The 13,190-nt window shown below is 41.3% G+C and overlaps 1 protein-coding gene across 2 annotated transcripts in view; it reads left to right on the top strand.

Moving 5' to 3' along the window:
* PPP1R21 (protein phosphatase 1 regulatory subunit 21) overlaps positions 1–7,298 on the top strand; it is a 71,687-nt gene extending 64,389 nt beyond the window's left edge. Inside the window, exons 19-22 of one of the 2 annotated variants that reach the window (XM_065929302.1) lie at positions 70–186; positions 2,538–2,636; positions 3,669–3,706; positions 6,642–7,298. In XM_065929302.1, the coding sequence (XP_065785374.1) occupies positions 70–186; positions 2,538–2,636; positions 3,669–3,706; positions 6,642–6,792 (405 nt within the window). In that variant the 3' untranslated portion in view covers positions 6,793–7,298. Of the gene's footprint in view, positions 1–69; positions 187–2,537; positions 2,637–3,668; positions 3,798–6,641 lie in introns of both variants that reach the window. The other variant, XM_065929303.1, reaches the window with a different exon arrangement.
* Positions 7,299–13,190: the final 5,892 nt, after the last annotated feature.

Below are 13,190 nucleotides of genomic sequence, written 5' to 3'. Positions count from 1 at the left end.
TTTTTTCCCCTCTTAGAACTGCTTCATCCCACTGGCATTTATTTACTGAGTTATGTGTGCTCTCTTTAGGCTCCAGATGTGGAATCTCGGGAAGACTTAATCAGAAATCACTACATGGCAAGGATAGTGGAGCTGACGTCTCAGCTGCAGCTAGCTGACAGCAAGTCAGTGCACTTTTATGCTGAGGTGAGTGGAGAGTCAGTTGGATCAGGTGGATTTTCCTGACCCCTTCAGCAATTAGGTCGCTGTCTTGGCCTCCTGCTGTTCATCACAAAAGAGAGATCAGAGTCAGTGTGTTTGCAATGTGGATTTGGTTAGAGTTCATGTAGACTGGTCCACATACCAACGAAAAACCTGATAGACTTTCTTAGGGCTATATAACATGTTTTGGAACATTATTATTATAGATTCCTTGTTTTAGAGAGTTATAAGCTGGTGACATGCAGGGGTGAAGGAATTTTCGTTTAGGGAAATTCAAAGCCAAGTGTGCCTTTGTTTCTCTTTAGTGTACTCTTCAGTTTGTAAATGACAGCTTGTGGTAATTCTGCTGCTGCTGAGTCGCTTCAGTCGTGTCTGACTCTGTGTGACCCCATACATGGCAGCCTACCAGCTTTCCCGTCCCTGGGATTCTCCAGGCAAGAACACTGGAGTGGGTTGCCATTTCCTATGCCAATGCTTGAAAGTGAAAAGTGAATGTGAAGTCACTCAGTTGTATCTGACTCTTCGCGACCCCATGGACTACAGCCCACCAGGCTCCTCCGTCCATGGGATTTTCCAGGCAAGAGTACTGGAGTGGGGTGCCAGTGCCTTCTCCGTTGTGGTAATGAGTTTTTATAAATGACAAAATGTAAAATATAACCTCTTTCAACCTTTAAAAAATATAAGACGTTGCTTTTTGTTACATTTTTTTCTTCCATTATCATATAATTCATTTTCTTAAGAGGATTAGAAAAACACTATGCAAGATAATAAAATAATACAAATTCAATGATGAAGAGGAGAAAATGAAAGAAGAAATTACAGATATCAAGAAGTAAGAAACAAATTATAAGATAGAATGGATATCGCTCAACATATAAGGATACTTGTAAGGTCTCTGATTAGAAACTTTTTCTTAAAAGGTTAGTTGTAGATGTCAGACAGAGATGTATAATCCTTTAAACTGTTAAGGAAATTGACACAGGAAAGATCGCACCCTTTACTAGAATGTGACTTTGTGATTTTCTCCTGTTCTGCAGAGACAGGGAGGCTGATAGGAAGCCAGGTGCTAGGAGTGAAGAGAGGCTTTGCTTCTCTCTTCCTGCTGAAATAAACGATATGCATAGCTTAGTGTTGCATACCTGTTTGAGAAGATGATCAGTGGTGATAGCTGTTGGATTGTAGAATAATGAGGACAGCAAGTTGGATGCTGCAGTGCCTGCGGTTTGAACCATGTGGCACAGTACATCCTCTTGTCCCGGTCCTTGTCTTGGATCCCTAACTACCTTCTGAGTTACTCTCCCAGACTTGATTGTCATCCTCACAAGGACCTGTGTTTTGCAGAGCTCTCTCCCTCTTTCTCTGGTTCGATGCTGAGCACATAGATGTGTGATTAATAGAGAGTGGTTGATTTGGTTGGCTGAACTTGCCTGAAGTTCTCTTATGAGGAATGAATTGAGTAACTGGGGAATTTCTGAGGCTATTTTATTTCCAAGAGATTTGCTTATCTTAGTAAATTCTTTTAGCACAATTGTGATACAGGAATTCTAAAATTGTTCTAGTTTTTCCTTGTCTGTAAACAGGAAGTGGTGACCCTCAGTATGACTTTACTGGAATGGTCAGTCTGAGCATCTGATGTTGACATAGCATCCAAATGTGTCTCAACAGATTCTCCGTGTCAACCTCATGGTTTATCAAAAAATTTAGTGATCCTTTTAATGGCACACCTTCTTTGAACAATAGTATGAAATAGAATTTTTCTTTTTTCTTCTTCATGTACTGTCTCCAAATAGCCTCAGTTTAGTAGACCCCCCAAAAAAAGCCAGCTGGGGTCTTCAGACTGCTCTCACTTTTTTTCCCCCCATCAATAAAATGAGGCTGTAAAGATTTCATTGTTCCTGTGATATGGTCTCCAATAAAGGACTTAAAACACAAGAAGAAAAGTATCTGAGGATTCATACTGTTTGATGCCACTGATCACTTTGGAAATAACCACTTCCTCTCTCATCCAGAGTACATGAATCTTGGGTAAATGTAGAAAAGAAACTTCTTATGCTTTTTGTAACGTGTGGTCATCAGGCTAGAGCTCGGAAAGAAGTACTGATGAACTTGGGATAGTAGATGTTTTTTTCCTCATTAAACTGATGTGAGTGAGGACCATTTACATTTCTTATGTGTGCTCAAGGGTATGGTACAGGGCCTATGGCTATTCAGCAGATGTTTGTGGAATGGAGGGAGGAAGTGTGGTCTTGGGGATTGTTTTCTAGTAACCTTCCCTGAAGTAAATTCGATTTGGGGAAATGCTTACTGAGATAATGGAATGTTTTCTGATTTCACAGTGCCGAGCACTCTCTAAAAGACTGGCCTTGGCTGAAAAGTCTAAAGAGGCACTGACAGAAGAGATGAAAGTAGCCAGTCAGAGCATTAGCCGACTTCAGGTGAGTTTCATGTTACCTACGCAGTATTAATATGTTTTTCATTAAAAGTTTTTAGGCTGAAAAATCAGCATTTCCTTTCTAAAATGGTGACATTTGATCTCTAGATATAGTACTTTTCTTACCATTTTATTTCTAGCTCATTTTCAAGTTACAGCTCCTTTATGGCTGGCAAGAAGTGGTTGTATTATTTGTTTCTCTACTTTGATTTTAATTATAAATAGTTTTTTAGTCAGCATTTCTTTAAATAATACTTATTTATCCATAGTCCTTCCTTTTTCTCTTCCTCCCAGTTGATAATCCCTGTTCATGGCTGGCCGGAGGTTTATTCTGTTCATATGACTCAATTCCTTCTCTACTGAATCATAAAACTGACATAAACTGAAAGATAGGGCTGCAAAATATTCCTTCTTACTCACTGTTTTGTTTTAAAGCCTTGTTTCCAGAAGCCGTTATTAAATATAAACATGCCAGAGGCAAAGAAATAACTCATTAACAGCAATACACACTTCCTTCTGGTTTCAGATTCATTTATCAGATTTTCTAGAATCACAAGATTAGATGTTAAAAGGCCGAAGAGAGTCTGAGAGATGAGAGGAATGAAGAAGGTGCTTTTTCCAGGGAGAGGCCTGCCCAGAGGGCTGTGGGATCCCCATCAAGTGTGGGATGGTGGGAATGTGCCAGAGACTACCTTTCCCGCCTCACCAAAGGCTCAGGAAAACCTGAGGGAAAGATCATGAAGCCCTCTTGTGTTTTTTTTTTTTTTTTTGGTGACACTTTTATACCTGGCATAGAAGGAAACTCATTTCTGCAAAGAAATTCAGAACCCATTTTGAAGGTTGAGAAAAACTTCTTCGCCATTTTTACTTGTTCTCTTGTTAGACATTCGGCTTAACCTACTTCTTAATTGATCAGATAGGTCATCTTGTTAGGTTGCTTTTCCAACATTTTTTTTTTTCTTAAATTAAAAAAACTTTGGAGTGGTATAACTGGTGGAGTTTTGCTTTCTCTTTTCTTTTTTCTCTGGCCATTCAGGATGAACTGACAACTACCAAGCGGAGTTATGAGGATCAGTTAAGTATGATGAGCGACCACCTGTGCAGCATGAATGAGACATTATCTAAACAGAGAGAAGAGATTGATACATTAAAGATGTCCAGTAAGGTAGGGGAGGGAAGGGTCTCTCTGAGGAGCAAGAGTTAATATTTAATGTATTTCATATAAGGTACTTCATTGCTGTGTGTTTCAGGAGCAAAGGATTAAGAGATTTGAAGTGTTTATAAATCATTTCACTTGTCCTCTTATCCGAACGTAAAATGAAGATTGTTTGATTGAGTTACAAGCTGAGAGAAAGTCTGACCTTCAGGCCCTAACTCTGTGTTGCTTGCTTTTTGGTATTTGGGGCATTTCTGCTACTGTTCTGTTAGTTAGGAGCACTCTTAAGAGGGTTTATGATGGGGATTTCTCTTTATTTATATGAATCTAAAATGGTCTCATTGAAAAGTAACCTGCTTAGCAAATTTATTCTCATAACATATCCATATAACCTAGGATTGTTTTGTCCTTTTAATTCCAAAGTCTTCTTAAATTTCATTTCCCATAAAGCCTCTGATTGTCCAGGCTGGGGTCAGTAGATATGGGTAGTGTTTTTGTGTTGAAAGGCATATCCATGTATCATGTCTCTTTGTTGTATCATAACATACATATATATACATATATGTATATATGTATGTGTGTATATATATATATATACACACACACACACACACACTCTTACCATGAGAGGTAGGCTTCAAGAGGCCAGCAAGCTGGTTTCATGCATGATCTCATATGCTTGGCATATTTTGGTAACTCAGACAACAACCTGCCACCAGCAGCTTGGATCTGCTGTCTCCACCCTGTGCTCTTTGCAGTCCATGCCGCCCCTCACTGATCTTGTAGGCATGTACTAAGTTCCTGTTGCATGCTGGCTCTGGGAAGGACATAGAGATGAACAGACCATAGCTTCATTTTCGCATCTGCTACTGGTGGTCCAGAGCTGCATTATGCTCAGTTGGTGTCTCCTTGCAAGTGTATCATGTTAATGCACTAGAATCTGCCTTATAGAATTTTGTTCCTCAGTGTAGTTTGGTGGTATTGATTGGCCTCTGGCTGCTTCAGAGAATGTCTGTGATGCTTTTCTGGGACATCTTGTGATGGTTGTGACCAGCCTATGTAGTTCTGATTAGGGTTCTCCAGTTACTGGTGCTTGGGGAAACTTGAGCTTGTAGATAGGGGGTAGGGTATTGGTCCTTTTGAAGAATGCCTGCTTAACCCTTTTGGCCTCTTGGTGTTCCATCAGGGCAGTGGCTGACTCATGTAGAAAGCACATGTGTTAGTGGGAGTAGCAGGAGAAAGCCTGCTTTTAGCACCTAACATTTGAAGAGAAGTAGCAGTCATTATAGGGAAAGTTTTCAGACCTCAGAGATGCAGAGAGCATTTGGTTCTGAATTGAGGAGGGTTAATGTTGGGTATTGGAGAAGGAAATGGTAACCGACTCCAGTACTTTTGCCTGGAGAATCCCAGGGATGGTGGAGCCTGATTGGTTGCCGTCTATGGGGTCGCACAGAGTCGGACACAACTGAAGCGACTTAGCAGCTTGGCAGCAATGTTGGGTATAGGGGCTTCGCTGGTGGCAATCGAGAGACCTGGGTTTGATCCCTGGGTCTGGAAGATCCCCTGGAGAAGTGAATGGCAACCCACTCCAGTGGAATTCTCCTGGAGAATTCCAATGACAGAGGATCCTGGTGAGCTATAGCAAAGCTCATTGTCCCAAAGGTAATTAATTGTATTGCAATCACTTTGGGAGTGAGGAAATTTTTAAGCCCTCTTGGAAATTTTTAATCTAGTCCTTCCCCTTGTGGCTCAGAGGGTAAAGCGTCCGCCTGCAATGCGGGAGACCCGAGTTCAATCCCTGGGTCAGGAAGATCCCCTAGAGAAGGAAATGGCAACCCACTCCAGCACTCTTGCCTGGAATATCCCATGGACGGAGAAGCCTGGTAGGCTACAGTCCATGGGGTCACAAAGAGTCGGACATGACTGAGTGACTTCACTTTAGAATATCTATTATTAATAACGCATAGAGTTAGCGATCCTTCTTTACTTTCTGGTTTCTGTTGTTAACCTTTCTTTGATCTTTCTGAGGTCCCTGTATTTTGTCCCATCCCCACCCCCCATTTATTAGTCATTTAAATTGCTATAGCATCAGATAGCTGAGTTGACATGGCCTCCATTGGATACCAAGTAAACATCCTGAAGCCATTTGTTTGCTGTTATCTTGCTCTGAATGTCTGTGTTCTGCAACCATTTCCCACGTGTATGAACTGAGTATTTATATGTAATAGTTAAATGTAGGAATTAAATTAGAATGCTTTCCTAAAAAGTGAATTTCTCCAGAAAAAAGAAAAAGTTATGTGAAACTGGAAAGTCCAAATCTCTGTATATGAGGGAATCAGGAATTAAGTTAAGACATCTTCCAAGTTGCTGTCAGCTGGTTTCTGAGCTTCCTTTTATCCTGAGATTACCATTGCCACTGGGATGTTGGTTGGCACATATTAAAAATAAATTCCTATTAAGACCTTTTAAAAGGTGTTCATTTCAACAGCAAAGGAACAAGTTTAGGCTAAAATATTTTATTCAGCTTTATGAAATCATAAAGTACCTTGTCTTTGAAACAAAATGAATATATGAGGTTTGATAAATCCAAGATATGCTTTCTTTTCTTTATTACTTTAGCTCAGGCACCAGGGAAATAAGGTAGATGGAGAAAAGTGGGGAGAGTGAAGAGTAACAAACTGCTCTGTGATTCCTAAATAAAAGTTAGCGATGCAAAGTTATCAGCTCTTCTCCCTCTTGGAAGCTCAAGTTTTCCACAGGGAACTATGACTTCCATACAGTTTGAACTCTAAACTGTGTGGATGATTTTTCTAGAAGTTGACCTTCTTATTGTTGATATTTTTCTTTGCACAGGGAAATTCTAAAAAGAACAAGAGTCGATAGTTTGCGGATAGCGGGTTGGCGACTTCTTTCCAGAGCTGCTACTGCTGAGCGGAGCTGCAGGGCCGACCCTCCACGTCCAGTGCTGGCTGTCTTCAGGAAGCTGGAGTGTTGTTGGACCTAGTAAAGTAGTCAGTGTTGTAAATGGCCTTGAAATATTTAAAATATATTTGTAACCAGTAAGGCAAATACAGAACTTGATGTTGACAGTGAAATGGAAAACCGCACACATGCGTGGATATTGTAGGTTTCCTTATGCTGTTTCTACTGTGCACTTTTTAAAATTAGGTTTTAATTTCAGTATGTAAGAACAACAAATATTTTGTATATTTTCAAACTCGATGATATGGTAATCAATTTGGTATCTATGGAATAGATATATGTTTCTGGATAAAAAGCTTACATTGTCAAACTGTCATTACTTCTCGCTATAATTGAAAACAGTCTCCAATTCTTTTTGAAGACTTATCATTCTCTCTGTCTCTCTTTTCTCTGTTCTGGAGGGATTGGGCCTTGAAAACTCCAGATCTTGTTGGTTTATTATCATTGTCATCAGCTCTTCAGTACCTTCTCTGTGTTGGAATAATAGCTTAAGGAAATTGATGTCAATAAATTCATACTTATATCAAACTTTCAGTCTTCTGAGAATCTGATGAAGGAAACTGGAACATATTAAAGTAGGCTTCACAGAATGACCAAATCCCAGTCCCAGTTGATTTAGATATAATCTTTCTAGTCCTTCAAATTGGAATAATTGTACAGTTAATCCTTTATTAAGGCTTTGAGTACCTCTCAGGTACTTGTAACTATACTTCAGGCAAGGTTGCTAAGCCCTTTCAGGCTCCTGTTGGTTTATTTCATAAACGTTGTGTCATTTCAGTGTACATTTCAGAAGTGTCTCTCCCAGCACCTCCCTCCCCAAGTCTTGAGTCTCCTGCACATGCCCATTTCACTCCATGTCTACATCCCCAGGCTGAAGCCCCTCCTTCCCCACCCACCTCCCTGCCTGCAGCTTCATCTCCTTTGAGCCTCTTCTCCGGGCAGTCGCTGGTCACCCTGCAGCACACTTTACCCTGTTTCACCTGAGTGCTCAGCACAAAGGCCAACTCCTCAGCCTCCGCCCCATGCTCTTGGCTGCCTGCTCTAGAGGCAGACTGGCTGTTGTGCCCCGTCTTCACAGTGATGGAAGTGTCTGGATCCTGCCTGGGATCTCCGGGTGAGCCCTCCGGTCCCATCCTCCCTAGCCCCTTGGCCCTTTCTGTTTCGTGTGATCTGCTCATTTTCATTCTCTGTCAACTGAACCAGCTGTGCTCACTGTAGCTGCGCCTGAGCCCCAAGCACCATCTCGCTTAGCTCCACCGTAAACCTAGAGTTTCCAGCCCCTGCTATACCCTCAGTGTTCTGTGACCCTGCATTCTGAATTTCTCGTCCATTTCTGTTCTTCCTTTGGAGGGACTAAGGAGCGTTGTCATCTGGCTTATGCTTTAATGGAATCTTGGGTTGCTAGGCTGAAAATCGATTGTAGGGGAGCAAGGGTGGAAGTAAACACAAGAGTTGGGAGGCTCTTCAGTAGCAGGAGGCAGTTGAGAGATGGTGATGGACTGAACCATGCTGGAGGAAGTGGAAGTTGTGCGAAGGCTATTTCTGGATTTGTTTTGAAGACAGTAGATAGGAATTGCTGAAATCGCAACTCTTTCCCCTCTATACTTTTATTACTCTTTATACTTCTATTACTCTTCTCTGCTTTTACTCCTAATACTTACCATAACCTAACCTACAATATGTTTTGCTTATTTATCTTGTTTATTGCCTGTTTCTCCCCTTTAGAGGATACAGTTCCATAAGGGCAGGTTTTTGGTCTGGTTTGTTCACTGTACCTAAAACACTGCCTGGCATTCAGTGAATGTTTGTCAAAAGGATGCTGCCTGGGCAGGAATGTGGAGTGTGAGAGAAAGAAGAGTCAGTCAAAGGTGAAGCCAGGGATTTTGACCTGAATGCACCTGACTGCAAGAGAAGATCGAGGGAGTAGCATCTTGCTTCTACCTGGCTATGAGTTAAGCTGAACATCTGGGAGTCACCTTGACTTCCTCCTCACTTCACATATCTCGCTTTTTATCTTGTCTTGCTGAACCTTCCTGCCTTTTCACATATCTCGGCTCTAACTTCTTATTTGATGCCTTACATTGAGTCCTGGCTGCCTGCTGCCTGAATGACATCTTCCTGTTCTGCAGACATCTCTCTCTCCACTTAGCACATTTCTGCAGAGCCATCTCCTGGATGGAAAGAAAGCCTTCACAGTGGCCCCTCATTGCTCTCTGGCTGTGGTGTGTACATGTGAGACGTGTATACTAACTGTCACTCACTTTTTCCTTGTTCTCTTCCAAGCACCCGCCCCCCCGCCCCCCACCTTGCTGTAGTCTCTGTCTACCTTTATGAAAATCCTCAGACCTCTGGGTCAGGAAGAGGGTCACTTCTCCTGAGAGATGGGCCTGCTTTTCTTTTCTCTTAGAGAAAATGTGAATCTTGGGTTGTGTCCTTCTTTGCTTTGCTGGCCGAGACTTGTATCTGTCCCCGGCTGAGAGCTGCCAGAGCTCCCAGACCCGCGGCCCCTATCGCCCAGCATGGTGCCTGGTCCCCCAGACCTTCTGGCCATCCTTGTGGAATGCTTGACCTTTGTGTAGGGGTCAGTGCCTCTGGGAGGTTTCCTGGGCCTGAGGAACAGGGCGGGACTGTAGAGGGTGCAGTTGGTTTCCTGGTAAAACTGTCCCTTTTTAACTTAATTGCTAAGATCTTTGTTTTCTAGGCAGAGTCTCTTGCCAAAGCATATAATGACCACCACTGGTTAACCATTTATTCAAGTCAGGCATGGTAAAGACTTGACTTACTTCATTTAAACTTCCAATAACTGTATCTCATTGGTGCTATTACTGTCCCTGTTTTACAGTTAGAAAAATAAGGCTTAGCGAGGATAAGCAGTTTGTCCATAGTCACACAGCTAGGTCCATGTGGGGCCAGGATTCAGATCCAGGCTTGTCTGATTCCAGAGCCTGACTTATTCACTACTGTAGTATAAGCCTTTTGAATTGGGGACATTCAGTTCTCTTCCTACAAGAACTATATATTTTGAGGATAAAATATTAAATTTCTCAGTAACTCCTGTACTTCATGAAACTTTCCCTTTCCATGTCTTCAGTAAGTATTCCTATCCCTTCTTTCAGCATTTATTTAGCTTCTTGAGCTAATGGCCTGGGTACAAGTTTTGCCTTTGATAGGATTTTTTTCTTCTCTGACCCTTATTTTTATTTACATATTCCTTGTTACATAAACCTTCCTAGCTACCAAATTCTGAATTTAATAAATTTATGCCATGATTCTGCCCCTTCCTTATAATCCACTTTCTGTACAAACTTTGCTATTTTTTTAAAAGGAATTTTCTAACTACAAAATTAGAGATTAGTATGAACCCTTATGTTTCTATCACTTCTTACAAACATTTTGTTAATCTTGTTTCATCTTTTTTCCACATGGCTTCTTTTCCTGGAGTATTTTAAGGCAGGTCCCAGGCATTGGACCATTTCCCCTGTGAACACTTCAGTCATGCATACCTTTTGTAAAAATAAGAGCACTAACTTGTTAATCTGCCTCACCCATTGCATCATTCATTCGGCAAGTCTGTGTCGAGTGCCTGCTGAGCGCTTGGTGCAGATGAGACTGTGATAAGCAAAACAGTCTGCTGGCTGCCCTTGAGAGCTTACAGTCTGCTAGTGAAACAACAAAGTGATCCTGTAAATGCATAATTACAAACTGCCATATGTCCTCCGTCTTACCCTGGGCTTGTCTCAGACAAGGCGGCAAATGAGAGATAAAACATAGAGGCTGCTACTTCCTTTATTAAATGTCTGTATTTTTACCAAAATTTTAAACTCAATTTGAGTCAAGCTGTTCTGAAATACCTACTACAGGAATGTCCCTGGTGGTCCAAGACTCTGTGCTCCCAATGCAGGGACCCCGGTTTGATCCCTGGTCAGGAACTAGATCCCACATGCTGCAACTAAGAGTCTGAATGCCACAACTAAAGATTCTGCATGCTGAAACTAAGACCTGGCACAGCCAAATAAATATTTAAAAATAATACCTATTACAAAGAGAAAACAAAACAAGGCAAACGAGACAAAGTCTCCTGATTTTCACGCTCATTTCATGCTCCCCAGAGAAAAGCACTTGCACTCACTGTTTTGACCTATCTCCCTATTTCTAAATGACATGCTACTTTCACTTTTCCTGTTAGGCATTGTTAGTTGATTTCACAGTTAGAAGGTGAGGATTTGTCTCTGTTTCATCTGCCTCCCTTTCCCTGCTACTCACATACATGTACACGCTTTCTCTTTTCCTGTTGTCTCTTCAGACTATATCAACATTTTGATTAGATCGATACTCCATGTATATTTTAGGATGATCTTTTAAATGCTGTTGTTAACTGAGTCATGTACGATGCCTTTTCCTTTTTTGTACAACTTTTTTTTTGTTTTCCCTGGAGTTAATAACTGTATCTATCTGTCTTCCATGGTGCTTATCACTAATTTATTCCTAAATTCTCTCCCAGGTGCCCAGGTGTATAATTCTCATCTCAGTGTGATCAGATTCAACTGGGTGTTTAGCCAAATTTATCTTCTTCAAGAAGTCTCTCTAAGGGGATTCCCTGGTGGTCCAGTGGTTAGGACTCAGTGCTCTCAATGCCGGGGCTCTGGGTTTGATCCCTGTTCTGAGAACTAAGATCCCACAAGGCATGTGGTGCAGCCAGACAAAGGAAGGAAAGGAAGAAATCGCTTCGAGAGTCCTTTGATCTGTGCCAGGCTATCCTGGTTGATCTCTTGGCCAGCAGTACTGCTGCTCTCTTGGGATCTCCCTTCCTCATCATCCTGGGCATCGTGTCTCCTCTTAAAATAACTCTCCACAAGCCTTTCCAGTGAGTGTCTTTTGTCTCTACTTGCCATTGCTGTGCCCTCTCAAAGAATCATCTGTTCTGTCTAGGCCTCTTAAAACATGGAAAGTGAAAAATGAGAAATAATTCTCAGTCCAGGAACAGATAGGGACTCAGTTGACTGAAGTTCACGCAGAAGCAAATAAAAAGGACTTTAATCATTCATTGATTCCTGGAGGTGATGGAATTTTCAGAACTTACCGAAACAACATTTCTGACTTTTTCTTCATTAAATACTATATGCTTATTGTGGAAAATTTGGAAAATGAGGAAAAGTGTTGAATACACACCTTTTTGGAGATTCAGCTATTAATATTTGTTTATTCCTGTTCTTTTTTCATGCATATATATGATACATGTTTTCAGTAAAAATTGGGATTATAATAAATTCCAAATGAGAAAAAGAGGCTCTTTAATATGAAGTCAGGGGTGGGTGGGGGGTATATAGGTTTGCTGGCTGCACAACTCCAGGGGGCATTGTTCACATTCTGTTCCGTAGCAGACCTGGGTGAAGGGAGGAGACGCTCCAGGTTCAGCTTGAGCAGCTGTGATAAATAGCATGTATTTTGTTATGTCATTTTTACACACCACTCCCCATTATGCTTGCTATAAGCAATACTGCTCACTTTTCAAAGCTGATAAATAAAACTGGATTCTCCACTGCTTTCGGGAAGAGACTTAACTCCACCAGTTATGCTAACAGATACTTTTTAGCAACACAATCATTTCCCAAGTTCATTAGCCACTAAAACAAAACAAAAATTCATCTGCACTATTTCCAAACAAAAATGTGAGAGAAAAAAACAAAATGAGGAACCAATTAGTTGAGAAAGCCATCAACAATGTTGGAGCAAAAGGCTCTCTCCAAATGATCATGAATTAAAGCTTTCTTCATCATAAAAACCCTCAGACAGAAAAATGAGCAGTTTATAGTTTTGTTCTTTGCAGCATTGACCCTGGAAGTTGTTTCCAGCTCTTAAAAGGCTGGAGATAGCAACTTGGTTGATGAAGGCTAAGAAACCATCTGGCAGGGCCACACTGACAAGGAATAGTCTGTCTTGGGACAGAAGAGAAGCTTCTGTTCTCGGCTGAGGGCCACGTTCTCAGACACTGTGGCGATAAATGGAAAGCTTGTCAGTAAGTTTTGCCTGTGCTATACATTTTTAAGCAGTTTGGTAATTAATTCTAAAATAGGAAACTAACTGGCAATCAGAGCATTAGAGCAGGAAAACCCATTACGTTTTTTCCAAATCTTTGAAAGAAAAGGTCGTAGAGCAGGATTAGAATAACTGTTTTTGTAAAGAAAGGATCAGAAGAATTGACTCCTGCGTGGAAACATGCTGAAGGCTATTATTGTCTGGCTTGTAAGTGTAGGCACCTCAAAAGGCACCTCCCCCACTTAAATCCTTTGTATTGTTTTAAATGATCTCTGTTCCTTCAGTGGCCCCACTGCTCCCCAAACATCAGAGGGATAGCTGGGTGGTGACACCTCATAGGTCCAAGAAGAGAAGAAACATGGTTCAGTTAACTAGCAAAAAACA

The sequence above is a fragment of the Muntiacus reevesi genome, chromosome 3 (assembly GCF_963930625.1).
Source record: "Muntiacus reevesi chromosome 3, mMunRee1.1, whole genome shotgun sequence".
NCBI classification, from domain to species: Eukaryota; Metazoa; Chordata; class Mammalia; order Artiodactyla; family Cervidae; genus Muntiacus; species Muntiacus reevesi.
Note: the sequence above shows the minus strand (reverse complement) of the source record. Positions and strands in the feature narration are given on the sequence as shown.